We start from the raw sequence: 19981 nt of genomic DNA on the forward strand, positions 1-19981 counted from the left end.
CCTCCTCCGACGATCCTCCTCGCCTCTTCATTCTCTCTCCTCTCCTGTCCCTGCGTCGAAGATTCGGATCTTTCGGCATACAGGTGAGACGATCTCTTCCTCTTCCTCGAAGAAGGAGTGAAAAAAACTGACTCCCTCGCTCTCTCTCTCTCTCTTTCCTCCTTCGCGTCGTCCGACCTTCCAGTCCCCTCCTCCTCTCCCTCGTTTTTCTTCTCAGCAGGGACCACCTGATCTTCCCTTCTCCCCTTCTTCCTCCTGACAAGGAAACATATACAGCGTGATGCGACTGCGCAACCTCTCTCCATCTGACCTATAAAAGCTTCTCTTCTCTTCTTCCTCCCAACACCCATCATCCCAACATCCCTCCCTTCCCTCCTTCTCTCCTCCCAAACCTCTCATCCACACCACCACACCATTCAAAACCTACTCAACTTCTTCTTCTCCAAAATGTCGATCCCTCAAAAGATGCAGACTCTCATCACCACCACCGACGGAAAGAACATCGTGAGCCTCTTCCTCGTTCTCGCTTCCTCTCTTCTCCCTTCCTCTCTTCTCCTCTTCGTCGTCGTCGAAACTGTCGAAGCTCACTTCGTTCCGTCTAACCCTCTGCTCGACCTCTAGGACGATGGATCCAACCTCAACGAAGTCCTCAAGGTTCAAGAGACCAACATTCCTGAGCTTCAGCAGTGGGAGGCCCTCGTCGAGATCCGAGTGAGTCCGAGCTTCTTTCCTCGTCGTCGTCGTGTTCCCTCCTTCCTTCTTCCCTTCGATCTCTACATCGAACTGACCCACTCGTCGCTCTTCCTCTTTCGTTAAGTACGTCTCTCTCGGTCCAGCGGACGGTGGGCCTTCCTTTCCTCTCTTCTTCTTCTTTTTCACCCTGTTCTTCGAGGTCGAACGCTGACTCCTTTCCCTCGTCTTCTTCCTCCCTCTTCCCCCTCCCTTCTCTCAGTCGCCTGCCTTCGAGTGCAAGACAAGAACTCGTCTCCCGGCTTCGATCTCGCTGGAGTCGTCGTGAAGGACAAGAGCGGAAAGTACAAGGAGGGAGATCGAGTCTTCGGAGTCGTGAGTCTCTCCTCTCCTCTCCTCTTCCTCTTCCTCTTTCGTTGAAGCATGGCAGGAAGAAACTGAAACGATCTTCTTTGATGCTTTCAGGTCTACGGAGGACTCGAGGGAACCATCAAGAACGGTTGGTCCTCTTTGTTTCCTTCCTTCCTCCTCCCTTCGATCTCGACGCGTCGCGCTGACCTGCTTCCCTCTTCTCCCTTTCCCTTTCCCTTCCCTCCCTCCCTCCCGCCTCTCTTCTCTCCCTCTTCTAGACAAGATCCGAAAGCAGTACGAGAACAACGGATCCTTCGCTACCTACGCCGTCGTTCACTCGGACATGCTCCTTCGAATCCCTGAGAACCAGTCGTTCGAGAAGGCTGCCGCTCTTCCCTTCTGCACCCTCACCGCCTACCAGGTCGGTCTTTCTTTTTTCTCTCGCCTTTCGAGTTCCCTTTCTCTCTTCGTTCTCCTCAACCGCGCTGACTCCCTCTTCTCTTTTTTTCTTCCCCTTCCTCGCAGGCCTTGTCTGAGAACTTCGGAAACTGGCCCGCTCAAGATCAAAAGCACCAACCCATCCTCATTGTCGGAGGAAGCACTCTCGTCGGTGAGTTTCGACGTTCCCTTCTTCTCTCTTCCATATCCTCTTCTCGAAACGAAAGACTGACTCTCGTTCCTCCCCTCGCCTTTCTTTCCTCCCCTCTCCTCGCCTTCCTTCGTCTCTTTTCGCAGGTCTCTCCGCCATTCAGCTCGCTCACCGACTCGGCTACCGAGTTCTCACCATCACCAGCCAGAATCACTTCGACCTCTGCAAGGAGTACGGTGCTGATCAGTGCTTCGACGTGAGTTTTATCGTTCTTCTTTCTGTTCGAACGAGAAGACGACCCGGCCGAAGCTGAACTCGACCCCCTTCCTCTCTTCCCTCTCCCCTCTTCCCCTCTTCAGTTCAAGAGCAACAACATCGAGCGACAGATTCGAGATGCTACTCAGAACTCGTTGACTTTCGCCATCGATGCCGTCGCTCAGGTTCGTCTCCTCTCTTCTTCTCTGACTCTTCCCTTCTTCACTCGATTCCTTCGCTGACTTGTTCCCTTCTCCTCACCCTCTCCAGAACAACTCGCTCACCGCCGCCTACAAGTCTCTCGGAAAGGACGGAGGAACGATCGTCACCCTCGTCGCTCGAGACCAGAAGGAGATCGGACAGGAGAGAGTTGAGGTCAAGCTCGTCATGAGGTGAGTTTTGACTCGACGCGTCTTCGTTTTCCGCTCTTCCGTCGTTGATCTCCCTCGTCCTTCTTCTTCTTCTCCTCTCTCTCAGACTCCCTACCACTCTTTGGGGAACTGAAGCCACCTGGCACGGAAGGGACTTCAAGGTACGTCCATCCTTCCTCCCTTCCCTTCCCTTCCCTCCCACCTAGCTCTACTTCGACCTCGTCTGACTTCCTTCTTCCCTTTCTTTTCCCTTCGAACCCCCAGCCCACCAGCAACGAGCACTCCAACGTCAAGAACTTCCTCAAGGACTTCGAGAAGTGGATCCAGGAGGGGAACTACAAGGTTCTCCCTACCAAGGTCCAAGGACGACAAGGTCTCGAGGGAGTTCTCGAGGCGATGGAGCAGATCAGGGTCAGTCGTCGTTTCTCCCTCTTCTCTCTTCTTTTCCTTCCTTCTCCTCGCTGACCCTCTTCGTTCTTTCTTTCTCCGCTTTGGCTTCGGGGGATCCAACAGCAGCACCACCCCTCGGGAGTTCGAACCATCGTTCAGATCCAGCAGGGCCAGCAGTGATTGATCGAGGGAGGAGTCCAACCCCGAGGGTTCTCCCTCGGATCATCCCTTCTTCGAATTGACGAGTAGCGTATTTTGGTTTCTTTGATTTCCTAACGATCTATCATGAATTTACCTTTGACAATTCAAAGAGACGGAAAGAAGAAGAAATGAAAAGGATGGATGAGGGGAAAGGGAGGAGATGCGACGCGTCGAAGCAAGCCGGGTTCTCGTTCCTTCCTCTTCCTTTCGAAAGAAAGTTTTCTTTCAAAGTCAACTTGCAGTCTGTGAGAGAGCATCGTGATCTCCTTATCGCTTCAGCTCCAGCCTGAACGATCAGCGAGGATGGTTGGGACGCGAGTTCGAACGCGGGAGATATGAATCGTTTCGTTCCTCTCGACATCAAGCTGATCCTGCATTTTCCCGCAACAGGACCTCTACTAGAAGCTAGAGAGAATCGATGGCGAACCATCCAGAAGAGCACGAGCCGAAAAAGTCGTCGGAGCAGGAAGCAAATGAGGTGACGACGGGGCAAGAGAAAGTAGAATTTCTCGCCTTTCTCGAACGAATTACCTCGAGTTTTGTCCTTCTGCCTGAGATTCAGTCCCTCGATGAGGAAGATCAGCATCCTCCGAGATCGTTCAGCAAAGAGAGCGGTCGAAAAAGGCTGGAAAACGAGCGACGTCGTCGTTCGAGGTTCGAGGTGAGCTCGACGACTTTGATCCCTCCCTCCAACGGCCATGTCCATGTCCTCTCCCTCCTCTTCCAGCTCCACAGGCAACCCTCCAGCTCTTCTCTCCTCTCCCTCACTTCCCTTTTTATCCTCCCATCCCCTCTGGATCCCTTCCAACCCGCCTCCTCCTGCTCTCATCCCTCCCTTTGAAACGGAAGCTCAACAACGATCTCATCGTTTCGCCCTTCGTCTCGCGTTGACCGTCCTCGCCCTCAACGTCGCCAACTGCTTCCTGGCAGGCTTCGACGAAGGATGGGAGCTTCCACGATGGGCAGCCATGGCGAGCGCGGGCTTGTATGCTCCCTTCGCGGTTTCTCGTGTCAGGAGGAGCGAGAGGCAGGCGAGGAGGAAGATCCAGGAGAGCGGGGAAGCTTTGGACGCTGAGCTGGGAGGACCGTTGGAGGAGGAGGACAAAGTGTTGGGTGCTTGACGAGAGGAGTGCATAGGTGAGTTCAGGTTCGATGAAGGACATCTGGCGTTTGGGTGATGGAGAGGAGGAGGGTGACCGAGGAGGACGAAGGTCGGAAGGAGTCGAGGGGAGCTCGACCCGAGCTCGACAGAGATTGACTCATCCTCCTTCTCTCTCTCTCACTTTCTTAAATCAGACTTTTGCCTGAGGCTTCCATGTAGATTACTGTATTACGAAACGTTTACGACCTTGCAAATTTTTTCTTGAAGGAATCAGGCTCAATCGAGCTCACCTCCAGGCTCCGTCTCGTCCCAGCTCTCCTTTCCCCTTTCTCGTCGAGCGCTTCTGGAAGAGGCGAGCATCTCATTCGATGAGAGAAGTTGTGAAACAAGTGTGGGAGGAGACTGGATAGAGGAGAACGTGGTATCCGACCTAGCGAAGGGGATGAGACGAGGGGAGGAGGGAAAAGAAGAGACGGAAATAGAGTGAGAGTGATCAGGGAGAGAAGAGGCTGGACGAGCTTCTTTGATGCGTCTAGAGGCTGAAGCCAGTGATGGGGACGGTCGAAGGAGTGATCTTTCGAAGAAGAGGAAAGGCATTAGCGCCGTGGGAGAGGGGTTGGACAGAAAGATGGACGCGTCGCCTCGACTCACCGAGCTTGAAACTCCTCCCGAAGCGGTCAACCCAGACCAGTTCCAAGTCCCGGTGCAGCTTCCAGTTCCACAGCTGAGATCGACAGTGCGAAGGAGAAATTCGTGGTCAGTTGCGTTGACGACGAGGAGGGAACGACGTTTCGAGGGAATGAAGAAGAGAACGCGTCGACCGCAAAGCGCCGAAGGCGAGAACTCATACTTGACGGAAGATGACGGGGAGGAGCCAAACTCACAGAACGAAGACTTTCTTCCCCTTCGAGCCAACGGTGACCTTGTTTCCGGAGGTGAAGTTGATGTTCTTGATGGCGACGCTGAGGAAAGGACGAAGACTCGTGAGCTCGACAGGCTTGAAGGAAAAGGAAGACGAGAAAGAGAACGAACCCGTTGGTAGGGACTCCAGTGGGACCTCCGTTCAGGTAGTCTTGCTGTGGGGGAGATCGAGAAGGTCTGGTCAGCGACGATCTGGACGAGATTGAGAAGCTAGCGAGGCGGGAACGAGGACTTGCCTGAATCACTACACCGTACTTCGTGGCACCTGTGACAGTGTTCGAGGTGTAGGTAACTCCGGTGACGGAAGCTCCAGTTGCGCCGGAGACGGCTAAAAATTACAAGGATTCGTTATCGTCTCGACTCGACGCGTCTCGCCGTCTTCGATCTCGAGACTCGTCCAAACTTGTTTGACTCACTTTTGATCCTGAGTCCGTTGTCAGAGTTGGTAACGACGTTTCCTGAGATGACGACGTTGGAAATGACCTTGCCAGTGGCGACGGAACCGACTGAAGGAAGGGTCGAGGGGAAAAAAAGGATCAGTCGTCGACTTCGTCGCACGAGAGACACGCAGCGGACGTACTGCTGATACCGTGTCCACCATTGCAGGCGTTGTTGGTGAACTTGATGTTGTTACCAGAGTTGATCTGGGCGGAGAGGGAGAAAGCAAGGCGAGCGAGGTCAGGTCAGGTCGACGCGTCACTTGTCTCGTTCGCTATCGTTCTTCGAAGGGAAGTATCTACTTACAGCGAGGCAGTCTGAGGGACTCGGAAGAAAGTGAAAAATCAGATGAAGCTTCATTCCGAGTGTGTAGATGAGGGGGAAAAGAACAAACCGTCCTGGTCTTCGAGCGAGACGAGCGAGGGGAAGAGAAACGCAAAAGACTCAGCGACGTGCTTCAGGAAGCGGTAAGCTACGAGGCAGGGAAGCTCAAACTCACTGTTGCAAGTACTCTTGTTGATGGTCACGTCCGAGGCGGAAACGTCGAAGCAGTCGGTCTAGTTCGAGAGAAACACCGCGTCAGTTTGTTCGACGCGTTCGTTTTTTCCTTCTCGTCTTTGTCGTCGCACTCACGTTGTGTCCGATGGTCTTTCCTCCACTCAAGACGTTTCCGGCAGTGTTGTCGATGCTTGAAACGTGGGGTGCAGCAGGTCAGCGAACGAGCTGAGTGAAGCTCAAGTTCGAAGTGATCAAAGGAGAGCTCACTGAACGTCGGTCAAAGTGAGAGCGGCCTTGTTTCCGATGGAGAAGGTGTGTCGAGGAGTGTTCTTGATGTACAAGTTCGAGATGGTTCCGCTGAAAACGAGGAAAGAAAGGAAAGGATGAGCCCTGAACTGACCGAGCGCGGCTGAAGGAGGTGCGGGTCTTCGACGTCTAGAATGAACCTCATGGTGGCCTGAGAAAAAGAAGAGGCGGTCAGTCAGCACATGGTACACGGGGCGAGCGGAAATCTGAAATTGAGCTCACCGAGAAGAACTTGGGCTTGTCAACGCCTGAGAAACGGAGAACGCGTCGACAGCATCAGTCAATTGAAAACGCTTCCTCTTCGCTATCGTCATGAGCTCCCTCTAGAGTGAGTTGAAACAAAAACTCTCACCCCCGTTGGATCCAAGAGTATCCCAGTACGAAGCTCCGTTTCCAGAGAGAACGAAGCCTCCTCCGTTGAAAGTGATGGACGTCCCTCCGACGGCGATGCAAGGACCGTCAGCCCAGTGACTGTAGGAGAAAGAAGACAAAAGTGAACGGGATCTCAGTTCATTGATGAGAAAATGAGGAGAGAGCGATCGTGAAGCAAAGGAGGGGGGAGGAAGGAGAAGGAAAGGCGGGCTCACGTCGTCCCACAAAGGTTCAGGTTTCCTAAAAGAAAAAGGAGAAGGACGATGACCTTCTGGTCAAGAAAAGAAGCTCGGACTCAAGCCCGATGCGTACCCTTGAGGTTGATGACGGTTCCAGTCTTGCAAAGAGCGACCAACGGGAATGAAAAAGGAAAGGTCGTTAGCGTCGCGTCGGAATCAGGTTCAAGATCTCAAATGAAGAACTCACGAGAAGTCCAGTGAGATCAAGCGTTGTCTGGTAGTCCCAAAATAGGAACGGTCGGGTCGGGTAGGAAGGAGAAAGAGGAGAAGTGAAGGAGAGGGGGACGACGGAAAAGAGAGCGCGCGACTGCGTCAGTTCGTCGGTATCCAAGGGAGATGTCAGACTGAAAACGTGGTAGATCAACCTGGGACCTACCTTAGCAGGCATCGTGAAAGCTGATACGTTGATGATAGTGCACTTCTTTGCGCTGCGATGGAAAACGAGGGAAAGACAGACGAGTCAGATCGAATACGTGAAGCCGTTGAACGAAAAAGCGCTGTACGAGACTCACGCAGCGACGTTGGCAGCTGAGTAGGAGGTCAGAGCGTAGGTGCATCGCTTGACCATAGGTCCAGCGGGGACGAGCTGGGTGACAGTCAGAGCGGCGAGGAGGAGGGAGGGGAACGAGGCGAGCATCGTTGTTGTTCGGAGAGATGTGGTGTTGGATAAGTGAGGGTTGACTTGAAAGGAGTGGAAGGAATGAAATGAGAGTAGGGTGGAGTGGGAGTAAGAGAAGGAGGGAGGAGGAGGAGGAGGTGAAGAAGGGTGGGTGTCGATGGGAAGAAAAAGGTCGAAATGTCAGCGGTTCTCTTTTATACTTTTTTTTGATCCCTCACGTGGAGGCAGGGAGGAGACGGACCGTGTGTTGAAAACGACCGAGGAGATAAAGAAGATGAAGAGAAGGGGATCCAGGCAGGGGGAGGTGGGAAGCGACGCGCGTCGCAGCGAGGGGAAACAAAACGCGAATCTGCAGCTCCCTCAGATCGAGCTTCCTTCCAGATCCATACAAGATCAATACAGATCTCGCACAGATTTGCAGGACGTACGAGCTAGCTGATATAGACTCTGACAGGAAGCTTGGCGAGCTAAAAAGAGGACGAGCGGAGATGGTTGAGTTTCAGCCGGATCAGCCCCCCAAACAACGATTGGAAGAAACAGAATCTTCTCCTCTGGTCTCCTACATCACTATTACTAGAACACAGCTAGCAGCTCCCGTCGTCCGTTTCAGGCGAGAAGGAGAGAGGGGGAAAGCGAACGCCGGATTGGGTCGACGCGTCGAAACTTGAGAAGATGGACGGACGGGGGTTTCTTCTGTGTTCTGAAACGTGGACTAGAGGTCGAGAAATGTCTCATCCGTCAGCTTGCTCCGGGTATCGATCTCTCTCGAGAGCGCAGGCGAAAAAGAGGCGAAAGCTCGACGTCCTGTCGTCGGCGCGTCGCTCCCTTTCCCCTCCCTCGCTCGCTGAACGATCCACTCGAGCTCTGCACCGAACAGCCAGACACATATATAGGCGTTCCTCTGTCTAAGTCTCCTCCTCAAACCCTCCCCAAGCCATCCCAGGAAACCTCAACTTGCCGTCCTCCGTCGGGCCCTCTGCGTCGTCGAACTCGCACCAGTTCACGACCTTGAAGCCTCGACTCTCGTACAGCGGACGACCCTGTTTGTTTCATCCAGAGATCACAACGCAATCAGTTCCACGCTTCGAGCGTTCGAAGAAGACGAAGCGATCAGCGACGACTCACGCTCTCCGAAGCCTCCAAAAAACAAGGCACTCCGTCCTTCTTCGCTTGTTCCAACCCCCAATCGAGCAGCTTCGACCCGATCCCTAATCCGTGCAGCGTTGGGTCGATGACTACTATAGACTGCCAACCGTCCAACCAAAGAAAAAAGATCAGCTCGTCCTTCTCTCCCTCCCTCTCCCTCTTCCCTCCCTTCCCTATAAACCCCTCCTGCTCAACGACTCACCAAATACCAATGCCTCCTCCCCTTACTCCACTCCTTTCTAACCCTATCCAACTCCGCACCAAACTTCTCTGCGAACCCCAGATCCATCGTCCCCTCCATCTCCAGCTGAACCTCGCTCTTCCCCTCCTTCTCAAAGATCGCTTCCCATTCAGCTTCAATGGCGAGTTCGGAGGGTAAAGGATCTCCTTTAGTAGAGGTTCGATCGATGGGTCGGAGGTAGGAGGCGATGCCTGCTAGAGAACCGTCGGGGAGACGAGCGACGAGTTCGACGAGGTCGGCTGGAGGGAGACGGGCTCTGCGGGTGCGTTTGAAGGCGTTGTGGGCTGGCAAAGTTTCACAAGAGCGAACGGAGGAGTGAGCTTGGGGCGTGCTTTTTATACAGAAGAGGTGAAACGAAAGAGAGAGCTCACCAACTCGTTGCTCATGAGAAAGACGCAAAGACAAAGGATAGATCAACTCTGCTTTCCTAGGATCTCCGAACGCTCGAACGTGGATGTCTGCGAGAGCGAGGTAGTCTTCAGAAAGGACTTCGTGTGAGAGAGAGATTTGAGGACGAGGAGGGTGAGGGGAGGTCATTGGTCGGCGTTGGGAGGAAGGAAGGAGGGAAGGAAGGAGAGAGTCGAGCTCAACAAAAGTCGCAGTCGACGAGTGAGCTCGAAGCGAGCTTTATACCTTCTAGCGAGCGAATTTGGGGAAGAGAAGCTCCCAACCACCACCATCAACGAAACATCTTCTTTCTTGTACTCTCTCTTGAAACGATGTTGATCGACTCCCCGGAAGAAGGAAGGAACGAGCCTGCGAAGAAGGGAGAGTCGTCCTTCGCTCCTTCGACGATGGAGAACGTCGAGGTCCGTTTCCATCTTCCTTCTCCTTTCGCTCGCTTTTTCCTCTCTCTGAGAAGATTTTCCACTGAACTCTCCTCTCGTTGCTCTCTCTCTCCAGCAGGACTCTTCCTCCTCCGACCCTCCTCCTCCTTCCTACACCCCCTCCTCTTCGACCTCCACCACCTCTCCTCTCCCTCCCTCCTTGCCCACCGCTCTCCTCTCAGCCTCGAAATCCTCGCACATCTCCCTCAGCCAATCCAACTCTTCCATCAACACTTGTCACATCATCGATCTCAACATTCAAGTCCCTCTACAAGCTCTCCCTCCTGCTCGAAAGGAAGAGCTCGTTGACGGAGAGCGAGTGAACGGCTACTGGTCTTCAACCAACGGGAGTGTGAAAGTCAAGTTGGGAGTCAAGGGCAAAGAAGGAGAGGAAGGAAAGAGGGTTAGAGCGAAAGCGGAGAGTTCTAACGGATCTGTTAGGATTGAGGTGGTGAGTCGTACAAAACAGAATTCAACCCTCAGTCAATCGTTCGTCTCGCGTCGCTGAACCCTCCCCTTCCTCCTCCTCTTCCTCCTCATGCAGCTCTCCCGTCTCCCAATCTCCACCCCCCTCTCCCTCTCCCTCTCTTCCACCAACGGCTCCGTCACCCTCTTCCTCCCTCGCTCTTTCCACGGCCCTTTAACGCACTCAACCACTCACGGATCCATCAAGATCTCGCCGGCCGTGCAACCGTTCTACACCCGTATCTCGGCCGACAGAGGGTTCGTTGGGGATATGACCGGATGGGATGGCGCTCTCGGGTTGGCCAAAGAAGGGACGCAAGGCTTGGACGAGGGCACGTTGAAGAGCGGGAACGGGAGCGTGAGGGTTTGTTTTGCGGAGGAGGTGGAGGAGGGAGGAGGAGGAGGAGGAGGAGGGTTGGGAGGGTGGTTGGGTGGGTTGTTTGGTGGTGGTGGTGCGGAGAAGAAGACGGGAGGAGGAGGGGAGAAGAAGGATGGGGAGGAGGGGATTAAGGGAGCCGTTGGTGAAAGCGAGCGAGAGAGAGAACGAGAGCGGAGAGGAGATCTGATCTGTAACGATAACGATTCATGATTACGAGTTTGATGATGCGCTTGCTTCTCAGAGAGAGGGAGTGAGAGCGTGCAGGGGCCAGAAAGAGATCGAGAGGGAGACGGGACGGGACCCGTCGAACTCGCTACTCCTTCTCTCCCTCCTTCGTTTCTCCGTCCCTTTCAGTTCGATCAGACCTTTTTCCCGAACCTTGGGAATTGGGAACGTATAGATAAGGCACGACCCAGAGGAAAAGACTAAAAAAAAAAGCCAACCAAACCGCGAGAAAAAGCAAGAAGAAGAGACGCAAAACCAAAAAACGAAGTCCCGTCGCGTTCCCGTCTCACTTCCCTCCCTCTGCCTTCACCAACCTCTCCACGCTCCCCCTCACGCCCTCCCAAACCCTCTCCACCCCCTTCCTCCCTTCTTCCCTACCACCCAGTACGCCCTCCTCCCACCCCCATCCGAACGTCACTCCTCCTCCTCCCGACCCAACCACCGACACCACCAGCGCCGGTCCCATCGCCTGAGGACTCTGACTGAACACGATCCCTCCTAATTTCCATCCTTCGGGAAACCAGTGGGATTCAACATCGACGCGTCCGAGGTTGGAGAGTTCGAACGAGGTGGTGAAGGAGGAGGGAACGGTTTTCGGGAGGAAGAAGGCGGACCAGGTTTCGTTGGTGGAAGAGGAGGAGGAGGAAGAGGGGGAGGGAAGGTAGGAGAGAAGACCCCATTGCTGGAGGGAGGAGGAGAGCACGGAGGGGTCACGGAGGAGGGTGTGGTGCGAGCGGGAAGGGAGCCAAAGGAGGGTTTCGTCGTCGTCGTCGTTGTTGTTGTTGTTGTTGTTGGTTGGGAAGGCGAAAGTGTGAGGGAATCCACCCGTGTACGTCCCTCCTACTAATCCAGCGAGATGAGGTGGTCGAAGGGACATGGCCGTGTTGGATTTGATTTCAACGCTGTTTGACGACGCGTCGACGAGGTTGGTTCGGATGGAACGAGCGAGGAGGGTGTTGAGCAGCGAAGTGAGCGAGGTTCCGTTCTTCCTGCAGAGGACGAGGAGAGGTTGGATGAGAGAGGATGGTAGATGGGTGGTGAGATGGTTTTTGCGACGAGGATGGGAAGCGAGAGAGGAAGAAGAGCCGATCCAAGTTGGCGACGAGTGCTGAGCGGGAGGGCCAGAGGAGGGACGAAGGAAAGTAGGGAGGAGAGGCAGGAGGATTTCGTTGTAGATGATGGGGAGGAGAGTGAAGAAGGAGACGGAGGTGGAGTGGATGGATTCGAGCGTGGGAGGGAACTCGGGGGAGGAGGGCAGAGGGACGACGAGGGTCAGGGAAGTCGAGGAGGAGGATCCGATGAATGTCGAAAGAGCTGCTACGAGAGCTTGAGTGAAGGACAAAGCTGCTGCTCCATCGAAGAGGGAATGATGACCAGCGAATCCAATCCAGAATCCATCCTTCTTGACGTCCTCAGGGAACCAAAGAAGAACCCTCCAGGGCGGGCTGAGCTCGCCGTCCCCTTCGAGCTCCAGCTCCCTCTCCATCACGGCTTCGAGCATGGTATCGATGCTTCCTCCTTCCTTCTCAACCGAGATTACTTTTCTGACATCGACGAAGGGGAGGAAGGCGAGTCCAGGAGTGGAAGAGCGGATGTCGGTGTATCGAACAAAGAGGGTCGGATGCAGAGGGAGGAGGGAAGCGAGGGCGGATTGAACGGAAGGGAGGAGGGTCGAAGGAGTGAAGAGTTCCGAGGTTGAAGGAGGGATGAGGTTGAAGAGGACGATGGGGAGAGGTTGGGAGGAGAGGAGCGATCTGAGAGCAGAGAGAGAGAGAGAGAGAAAGGAAGGAAGGTGAGCTTCGACCTCTTCACCGCTCATGACCGAGAGCTCAACAAGAGTTAGTCACTCACCTAGCGAGGGAGTACCTCTCAGAGAGTCCCATAGGACGGGAATTTTCGGACATGTTGGGTTCTTTGGAGACTGTTGGCGTTGGGGGGAAAGAGAGGGACAGAGGAGGAGGAGCTCAGGCAGAAGGGTTCGAGCGAGGTGAAGCTCACGGCCTCCTTGACTCCCCTTTCGCTCACCGGTGAGCGAGCATCGATGGATCAAAGCGAACGTTCCGATAGGGAATCGGATCTCCCAAACGGTTGACTCCCAGAACTTTGAACGTGGTCAGATCCGTTTCTCAGCGAAAAAAAAAGAAGAGGAAGGAAAGACGCGTCGAAACGAAGATCGTAGATCGTGAAAGAGAAACGGACGCGAGAGAACAAAGCAAAAAACATGGGAGAGCGAGCGAAAGGGGGATACAGTGTCGTCGTAGAGAAAGATAAGAAGGAGAAGTCCGTGGTCGTGAAGGAGTCAAAGCAAGAACAAAGCAAAAGAGAGACGAGGCAGCCGCGACGTGCACCTCAAGAAAAACGTCTAGCGAGAGCGACAGGGTGGTTTACTACTACTCCTGGACGTGGATGAGAAGACATGTCGAGTGAAGAGAAGGAGGAGAGGGAAGGGAGAGAGGGAGAGAATGAAGGGAAAGGTCAGCTCGCGAGCTCATCGGAACGTTTCTTCTTCCACAAACAGCACAGAGAAAGAAGAAGAGGGAGACTCACGCAACAGAATCCACAGCACAAGAGCCCAGCTAGACATCCAAAGAAGCACCCACAGCATCCTCCTCCTCGAGGTCGAAGTACTTCGTCGGAGGATTCTTGGTCGAAATCGGCTGCCTGCGTCGACGGGGGAGGAGGGAAGGAGGTTGAGCTTGACGAAGAGGAGGGAGCTGAGAGAACGAGCAAAGAAGAGAAGTCAGCCTCAAGAGGAGGAGAAGAGGATGGGAGAGAAGACTCACCCATGGTGTTCTTGAACGAAGGCTGAGAGGAGCGAACGGTCGAGTCTTCAGAGGCGAGAGGGAGAGGGAGGTGAGCGAGAGGAGCGAGCTGAATCGAGCTGGGTTCATTGATAGAGGTAGACATTGTCTTCGAGTGGGAGAGCGTTAGGTTGTAAGAAAGGGTAGGTTGTAAGAAAAGGCTGCTGGTGTTGGTTTGAGGCGGGAGAGGTTGATGTGGTTGGGAGGAAGGAAAAGGAAATCGAAAGCTGTCCGAGCTCAAGTCTCGCAGCGACGCGGCTGCCGTAGAACTGCTTGCCTGCCTCATCGAAAACGCAGGGAGGATCGTCATATACCTTGGCTACGTCGTTCCGTTTGCTGAGGTTTGCCGAGGTGATGGGAAGCTGTACGTCGCTGAAAGGATCGAGTGAAGACGAAAGGGAGGGAGGGAGGGAGGGAGGGTGAAGGTGAGCTCGACTCGACGTTGCGAGCGCTGAGCTGAACGATTCCTGTCCCTCGAAGAAAATCGGCGAATCCGCTGTTGTATAGCTCTTCTATATGATAGTATGATCCTTCGCAAACGAGAGAGATGAGTGGGAGATCGGAGGAATGGAACGGTCGTGAAGGTTGAGAGAAAAAGAAGCGATGCGCTGATGAGCTCGACGTATCTTCCTCCCTCGACCACGACCATCTCTCGCTCCCTCCTTCGTTCTTCAGCTTTCAGGTCTGGTCTATAAGCTTTTGTGTCTCTCCAGCCTACTTCATCTTCACTTCCAGCATTTTTGGCGCTGAACTCCCTCTCATCTCAGCCCTCAAACATCGGGCAGCCCCAACGTCCTTCTCCCCTCCCCCCTCCCTTATTTCGTCCCTTTCCTCTCTTCGCTCAGCTCTGGATCTAATACTGAATCCTCATAGTCTTTTTATCAGCATCTCATGCACCTATTTGGAAGGCTCGTCTGTCGATCAAGCTCAGAGATGAAGCAGCAGGGCCTTCAAGAGATGGAGGGATCAGTTGGTGAGCTTTTTCTCCTTCCGTGATGAAGAGAGGACATCTTGGGCGAACTAGTGGACCCGCCTCGAGTCGAATCTACTCTTCACCCGAGGTGGGGACGAGGAAGGACAACCCTCTGTGGTGCACGTACCTCGTCGCGTCGTCGAGCGAATCTCGGCCAACTCCTCAGCTCCCCTCTTTCTTCAACATAGCTTGCCGAGCGGGTTCACACTCCCGCTAATTTGAGATCGGCTTATCTCCGTTGAGATGATCTTCTGTTTGTGCCTCACCCAACCTCACCAGCGGAGGAACGAGATCGCAGTTTCCGGATCGACGACGCGTCGAGTCGAGATGCTGACCGACTACCGAGCTATAGAGAAGACTGAGGTTGTTCCTAAAGTTGATAGTTGATGGCGCTTTATCCTTCGGTCTGAAGTAGGAGCAGAGCTAAGGGAAGAGGTCAAAAAGGAACCAGGGAAACGCGCGTGTCGTTTCGAACGCCTCGATCTCTTTGCTGACCACCTCGACCTGAGCCCAAGCAAAGCCAGGTCACAGGACGATCTCAGATGTTCCCTTAGTAAGGACGAGTTTCTTTCAACGTGGACGACAAGAAGGGAAAGACAACGAAATGCAGAAGACGGCGAATTGCTCGTGCAAAGATTCGTGTTTCTCGATCGAAGTCCTGGGTTTTCATAGCAGGAACAGCGGGTTATATAATCATGACGTCTATTCGACGTATCACGGAGATTTTTGCCCTTTTTCTACAGAGATCGCTTTTGTCAGAGAGCTCTGAAAAAGAGGAACGATGCGCCTCGAAGGACTCGAGAATCCATCGTTCTTCAAGCCTCTGTCGGCTTTCCCTCCTCCTCCCACATCTATATCCCTTTCCTCCTCAGCTTCCTCCCCACCTCCCTCTCCTTCACCCTCCCGTCCGTCATCGATCCGGATCGTCTCCTTCGGCCAGAGCTCCGTCTCTTCACGATCTCCCCCCTCAACCGCCTCATCCCCTACCTCGCCCATTCTCATCTCCGAAGTCCCCAAAATTGCCTTTAAACCTACGTCCTACCGGCATGATTGCTTCGAGGGGAACCAGCAGTCGAGCAACGGCGGATCGGTTTGGCGACCCATCTCGCCGAGAGGGGAACGAGCGAAAGTGGTGGGTGGAGCGAAGCGAGGGAGGAGAGATATGTAGAGCTCGGGACGAAGGGAAGGGAAAGGAGGAGAGGCGAAAGAGGGGCACGAGGTCCTATCCTGAGCAAAAAAGCGGCACCAAACGCGTCGTCGACCACCGCGTCTCGTCCGTCTTTCCCACCGATGACAGAGATGAGAAGAAGAGGATCTAAGGAGTCACTACTAACGCTTCGCGATTTCCGGCGTCGCTTGATGTGTGAGCAAAGAGGAGCACTGAGAGGGCACTGAGGAAGGCGAGGGAGAGCTCGGTGATTAGGAACGTTGAGTTCGAGCTTCGATCCTTGTTTGGAAAGCGGAGTGAAGGAAGATACAGACAGAGATCTACGTACCTCTAAGGAAGATAAGCCTTGCTACTCTGCTCTTCTCCAGTCCTCGACCTCACAACTTCAGGCGCTAGGTTCCGTCGCACGAGCGCGAAGGGAAACTGACTCCTTTCATACTGTCCTCGTGCTCTCTGAAAAGCCTCCACTCAACGTAATCATATCAACGGATCGGAAGCTTTTCCTTGACCCCTGACGAAGTTAAGTTGGGAAGATATTCAGCGAACTATAGGAGGGCTTTTCTTTCCTGCTCGTGCTCGAGTTGGAGCTGATCTCTTCCTTCCCCCTGCCCACGTTTCATCGTCCTGGGCTCAAAGCATTATTGCAGCTGAAACCCTTACCAAGCAGGCTTCGACCTCGGAGCTCGGATCTCGGAAAAGAGACGCGTCGCACCCCAGTAGTCTTTTCTTCTGCTTCAAAGCAAGGTTTCCCTTTCGTTCTTCTTCATCGTCTGCACATCTTTTTCTGAAGCTCACCAGCCGGATACAGTACAACCAGATGAAGGGCTCCACTTCCAGGCTACACCTGGAAAATTTGTTCAGCTGAGGTTGTGTGCCTTCTTCCTCTTCACCTCGTGCCCCCTCGTGAACACGTTCTCCCTTCGATCTCCAAAGAAACCAAACATCTTTAAAAGATCCCATTTCGGGCGCAGCCCGACCGTTGACCCTGTCAAGAAAGGGTGAGCTCATGCGAGCTGACTGCCTTCCTTCCTCTCTTTCCCTTCTGTAAACTCCCTCGAGTTTTCCTTGCTCTTCTTTCCTGAAGCCTTGATCTAAATCGACCTCAAAATTCAACGAGGCACGCTTTCATCCTTGTGATAGCGCGTGCAAACCGCCGTCCCGACCACGTTGATCCTCAACTGCCTCGAAGTGCTCCTTGGCTTTGCTCCTCGCTGCTCTCTCCCTCTGAAACAGGTTCGGAGTCCGTGATCAACCTCTCACGAACGTTGCGTCCTGACGCCAAGCCTCGTACTTAAAGAGACGAACGACCTCCTTCGCTTCTCTCTTCCCTCAACGCCCAATACCTTCCTCCCTCCTCCTTCCTCCGCCCTCAAGATGTCCGGAACTCTTCACCAGTGGGATTACCTGTTCGCCTTCGGTACCATCTTCTGCGCGTTGGATGCCTACAACATCGGGTCAGTTCCTTATCGCTGAATCGCGGAAGAAGATGAGGAGACGTGAACTGACCCTTCCCTCTGCTCTTCCTTCCCTCCTTCCTTCTCTACTTCAGAGCAAACGATGTAGCCAACTCGTTCGCTACTTCCGTCGCCTCCAAGTCTCTCACTCTCAAGCAGGCCGCCATGTGCGCTGCCGTTTGTGAGTCTGCTTCTCTCTTCCCCGTCGGCCGCGTCCTGCCCCTGACCCGTCGCTGAACTTTTCGCCTTCTCTTCTTCCTTCCTCAAGGCGAATTCTTGGGAGCTGTCCTCGTTGGAGCTAAGGTCGCTTCCACCATCAAGAACGGGATCATTTCTCTCTCTTCCTTCGAGGGGAACGCCGGCGTTCAGCTTCTCTCTTTCACTTGTCAGTCTCGAGAAAAGCTTTTCTTTCCGCTCGGTCTTCAGACCCGACCTGACCATTCTTTCCTTCGTCTCCCTGCTCGTCCTCAGGTGCCTTGTCGGTTTCTGCATGCTGGTTGATGTTCTGCACCAAGCAGTCCTGGCCCGTTTCGACCACCGTGCGTCTCGTTCTTCTTTCGCCTCCAGTTTCCTCGCTTCGACTGACGAGTTTTGCTTCTTTCTTCTGAACAGTATTCGATTGTCTCCGCTCTCGCTGGTGTTGGAGTTGCCGTTGGAGGTACTGAATCTGTCCAGTGGGGGTGGAACGGAGGAAAGGGTCTGGGAACAATCTTCGCTGGGTGAGTCTTCGACGACGTTCTGACTCCGTCGAGTTCGTCGACTTCTTCAGTCTGACTTTCTTCATCTTCCTTCGCCTACAGTTTCATCATCGCTCCTGGAATTGCTGCCGTCTTCGGTGCCATTCTTTTCCTCTTCACCAAAGTGAGTCCGAGAGCAAATCGCGTCGACGGGGACCTGAGCCTGACACTTCTTCTTTCCTTCCCTCCCAGTACGTTGTTCTCGTCCGAGGAGAGAAAGCCATCACTATGGCTCTCTACACCTCTCCTCTTTACTTCTTCCTCGTCACCGCTGTCCTCACCATGAGCATCGTCTACAAGGTGAGTTTCTCGCTCACCGATGGGATGAGCCTGAGATCAAGCAAACTCGAGCTCACTCCTCCCTCTCCTTTCTTTCTTCTTCTCCTTCTCGCAGGGATCTCCCTCCCTCAACCTCGCCGATCTTCCCGAGACCACCGTCGCTACTGCCATCGTCGGAACCGCTGCCGTTATTACTTGGTGAGCTCTCGCTCTCTTTCGCTTTCGTTGCCGTCGTTCTGATTGCTCTTCCTCCCCTCCCCTGCAGTCTCGCCATGGTCTTCTGGCTCCCTTACGTTCACGCTAAAGTTGTTAAGAAGGATTACAGTGAGTTCCTGCTGCCCCTTGTTTTTTCTTCTCCTTCTGCGCCTCGCTGATCTGACTCTGCTTCTTCCGTTTCTCCTTCGCAGCCATCCGATGGTTCCACTTCTTCTACGGTCCTCTCCTCTGGAAGAGGCAGGCTCCTGCTGATGCTGGACAGATCTCAGCTCCTGCTGCTCACGTGCCCGACTACCGAGTCTACAACGACAACGATGACGGAACGCACGACCCCGCCCTTTCCAGCTGTGAGTGCCCGCTGTTTCGTCTTGTCTGGTCGCTGAAACCTTTCACTGACCCTTCTCTCTTCTTTCCATAGCTGCCTCCGATGAAGTTCATTCCAACGAGCACGCCAAGGAGAAGGACATCGAAGAGGCCGCGGAGTCTCACGCCCCTCGACACACCGTCCCTCTTGCTGAAGTTGAGACCAAGGATCCTTCGCAGCTGGATCCCGAGCAGGACTGGTGGTCTAAGGACAACCTCAAGATCATCCTTCGATACAAGATCCTCGGTGCTTTGACTCACGGAACCTCGGGTTCGTTTTCGCTTCGTTTTCGCCTCCTCGTTCTCACCGCTTCGAGCAGGAACCCACGCTGATCTTGCTTTGTCCTTCTCTCCTTCAGTCGACGTCCACTCCCTCCAGACCGAGGGTACTTCCAAAGCTGAAGTCACTCGACTCGAGGCTATGCACGCTAGTGAGTAGCTTTCGTTTTTCGACGAAGAGCCCTCTCGAACGAACAACGTCGTTGACCGCTTCCGTTCCTTCCCTTCTTTCTTCTCCAGCCGCCAAGCAGTACCCCAACGAGACCGAGCACCTCTACTCCTTCCTTCAGGTTCTCACCGCTTGCACTGCTTCCTTCGCTCACGGAGCCAACGATGTCGCCAACGCTATCGGTCCTTACTCTGCCAGTGAGTCGACGCGTATCTTTCTTCCTTTCATCCACTCCGGCTGACCATCTCCCTCTCGTCTCCTTTCAGTTTACGCCATTTGGAAAACCGGACGACCCCTGACCTCCAAGACCGAGACTCCCGTCTGGATCCTCGCTTTCGGAGGAGCCATGATCGTTCGTTCCCTCCCTCTCTCTTTCCCTGGCCGCGTCTTCGTTTTCGTCTTCCCTTCCTTGATCGCTGACTCTCTTCTCTTTCCTTCTTTTCCCTTCATTCTGCAGGTCCTCGGATTGGCTACCTACGGATACAACATCATGCGAGTGCTCGGAAACCGACTCACTCTTCACTCCCCCTCGCGAGGATTCTGCATGGAGCTCGGAGCCGCCATCACTGTTCTCCTCGCTTCTCAGTACGGACTCCCCGTTTCCTCTACCATGTGCATCACCGGAGCTACCCTCGGAGTCGCTCTTTGCAACGGAGACAGTGAGTCTCTCTGCTCGAGCTCCTATCGTCTCGTTCAAAACGACACGACCTGACCTGAGCTCTACTTCGTCTTCACAGTCAAATCGTTCAACTGGCGAGGATTGGCCTGGATCATGTCGGGATGGGTAATCACCGTTCCCGTCGTTGGTACCATGGCTGGGTGCCTTACGGCCGTCATTCTTTACGCTCCCAACTGGTAGTTTCTTCTTCCTTTTTTCCCGCCTTCCATCTCTTTTCATCTCTTTTAGACTTCCTCTA

The 19981-nt window shown here is 54.0% G+C and overlaps 6 protein-coding genes across 6 annotated transcripts; 3 read left to right on the top strand and 3 right to left on the bottom strand.

Annotated features, from left to right (window-relative positions):
* The first annotated feature begins 364 nt into the window (after positions 1 to 364).
* On the top strand, positions 365 to 2956 carry BDY24DRAFT_87160 (zinc-binding alcohol dehydrogenase family protein). The gene is made up of 12 exons (XM_076645205.1): positions 365 to 504; positions 622 to 711; positions 818 to 842; positions 953 to 1065; positions 1156 to 1189; positions 1320 to 1462; positions 1567 to 1651; positions 1777 to 1886; positions 1990 to 2070; positions 2156 to 2277; positions 2363 to 2417; positions 2521 to 2956. Exons 1-12 carry the CDS (start codon positions 448 to 450, stop codon positions 2719 to 2721), a joined length of 1116 nt encoding a protein of 371 aa, XP_076495828.1. The 5' UTR covers positions 365 to 447; the 3' UTR covers positions 2722 to 2956.
* Positions 2957 to 4294: 1338 nt separating this feature from the next.
* BDY24DRAFT_363288 (glycoside hydrolase) lies at positions 4295 to 7502 on the bottom strand. Its single transcript, XM_076637899.1, has 20 exons — positions 7236 to 7502; positions 7100 to 7151; positions 6911 to 6937; positions 6797 to 6821; positions 6700 to 6724; positions 6465 to 6583; positions 6335 to 6360; positions 6253 to 6263; positions 6074 to 6163; positions 5942 to 5996; positions 5808 to 5865; positions 5703 to 5711; positions 5615 to 5625; positions 5451 to 5514; positions 5287 to 5376; positions 5107 to 5198; positions 4982 to 5025; positions 4834 to 4911; positions 4601 to 4673; positions 4295 to 4523 (listed from the first exon to the last, which is right to left on the bottom strand). The coding sequence occupies exons 1-20, from the start codon at positions 7358 to 7360 to the stop codon at positions 4482 to 4484; spliced, it is 1116 nt and encodes a 371-aa protein (XP_076495829.1). The 5' UTR covers positions 7361 to 7502; the 3' UTR covers positions 4295 to 4481.
* Positions 7503 to 8212: 710 nt separating this feature from the next.
* On the bottom strand, positions 8213 to 9304 carry BDY24DRAFT_392295 (GNAT family N-acetyltransferase). The gene is made up of 4 exons (XM_076640884.1): positions 9101 to 9304; positions 8691 to 9013; positions 8468 to 8587; positions 8213 to 8382 (listed from the first exon to the last, which is right to left on the bottom strand). Exons 1-4 carry the CDS (start codon positions 9264 to 9266, stop codon positions 8248 to 8250), a joined length of 744 nt encoding a protein of 247 aa, XP_076495830.1. The 5' UTR covers positions 9267 to 9304; the 3' UTR covers positions 8213 to 8247.
* Positions 9305 to 9330: 26 nt separating this feature from the next.
* BDY24DRAFT_392297 (uncharacterized protein) lies at positions 9331 to 10404 on the top strand. Its single transcript, XM_076640885.1, has 2 exons — positions 9331 to 9538; positions 9636 to 10404. Exons 1-2 carry the CDS (start codon positions 9449 to 9451, stop codon positions 10062 to 10064), a joined length of 519 nt encoding a protein of 172 aa, XP_076495831.1. The 5' UTR covers positions 9331 to 9448; the 3' UTR covers positions 10065 to 10404.
* A 123-nt stretch (positions 10405 to 10527) lies between these two features.
* BDY24DRAFT_370782 (uncharacterized protein) lies at positions 10528 to 13532 on the bottom strand (the record flags this gene model as incomplete). Its single annotated transcript, XM_076638127.1, has 6 exons — positions 10528 to 10588; positions 10940 to 12379; positions 12477 to 12546; positions 12624 to 12726; positions 13173 to 13339; positions 13409 to 13532. The coding sequence occupies 6 exons, from the start codon at positions 13530 to 13532 to the stop codon at positions 10528 to 10530; spliced, it is 1965 nt and encodes a 654-aa protein (XP_076495832.1).
* Positions 13533 to 16941: 3409 nt separating this feature from the next.
* Positions 16942 to 19923, top strand: BDY24DRAFT_416047 (inorganic phosphate transporter; the record flags this gene model as incomplete). Its single annotated transcript, XM_076643538.1, has 16 exons — positions 16942 to 17021; positions 17117 to 17202; positions 17290 to 17406; positions 17493 to 17560; positions 17634 to 17740; positions 17822 to 17882; positions 17951 to 18058; positions 18153 to 18235; positions 18303 to 18361; positions 18445 to 18600; positions 18672 to 18887; positions 18976 to 19047; positions 19136 to 19261; positions 19331 to 19416; positions 19522 to 19723; positions 19802 to 19923. 16 exons carry the CDS (start codon positions 16942 to 16944, stop codon positions 19921 to 19923), a joined length of 1749 nt encoding a protein of 582 aa, XP_076495833.1.
* Positions 19924 to 19981: the final 58 nt, after the last annotated feature.

Source organism: Mrakia frigida (assembly GCF_051309035.1).
Source record: "Mrakia frigida strain ATCC 22029 unplaced genomic scaffold BDY24scaffold_19, whole genome shotgun sequence".
NCBI classification, from domain to species: Eukaryota; Fungi; Basidiomycota; class Tremellomycetes; order Cystofilobasidiales; family Mrakiaceae; genus Mrakia; species Mrakia frigida.

What these genes read in the sequence shown, in the direction of transcription:
- BDY24DRAFT_87160 (XM_076645205.1), top strand. Translation starts at nt 448, where the DNA reads ATGTCGATCCCTCAAAAGATGCAGACTCTCATCACCACCACCGACGGA. An exon ending in CCACCGACGGAAAGAACATC is followed by an intron (nt 505 to 621) that starts GTGAGCCTCTTC and finishes CTCGACCTCTAG; the next exon opens with GACGATGGATCCAACCTCAA. An exon ending in CTCTCTCGGTCCAGCGGACG is followed by an intron (nt 843 to 952) that starts GTGGGCCTTCCT and finishes CCCTTCTCTCAG; the next exon opens with TCGCCTGCCTTCGAGTGCAA.
- BDY24DRAFT_363288 (XM_076637899.1), bottom strand. Translation starts at nt 7,360, where the DNA reads ATGCTCGCCTCGTTCCCCTCCCTCCTCCTCGCCGCTCTGACTGTCACC. An exon ending in TCAGCTGCCAACGTCGCTGC is followed by an intron (nt 7,152 to 7,235) that starts GTGAGTCTCGTA and finishes TTTCCATCGCAG; the next exon opens with CGCAAAGAAGTGCACTATCA. An exon ending in TACTCTTGGATCCAACGGGG is followed by an intron (nt 6,361 to 6,464) that starts GTGAGAGTTTTT and finishes TCCGTTTCTCAG; the next exon opens with GCGTTGACAAGCCCAAGTTC.
- BDY24DRAFT_392295 (XM_076640884.1), bottom strand. Translation starts at nt 9,266, where the DNA reads ATGACCTCCCCTCACCCTCCTCGTCCTCAAATCTCTCTCTCACACGAA. An exon ending in GGAGGAGGCATTGGTATTTG is followed by an intron (nt 8,588 to 8,690) that starts GTGAGTCGTTGA and finishes GACGGTTGGCAG; the next exon opens with TCTATAGTAGTCATCGACCC. An exon ending in TTTTGGAGGCTTCGGAGAGC is followed by an intron (nt 8,383 to 8,467) that starts GTGAGTCGTCGC and finishes TGAAACAAACAG; the next exon opens with GGTCGTCCGCTGTACGAGAG.
- BDY24DRAFT_392297 (XM_076640885.1), top strand. Translation starts at nt 9,449, where the DNA reads ATGTTGATCGACTCCCCGGAAGAAGGAAGGAACGAGCCTGCGAAGAAG. An exon ending in CGACGATGGAGAACGTCGAG is followed by an intron (nt 9,539 to 9,635) that starts GTCCGTTTCCAT and finishes TCTCTCCAGCAG; the next exon opens with GACTCTTCCTCCTCCGACCC.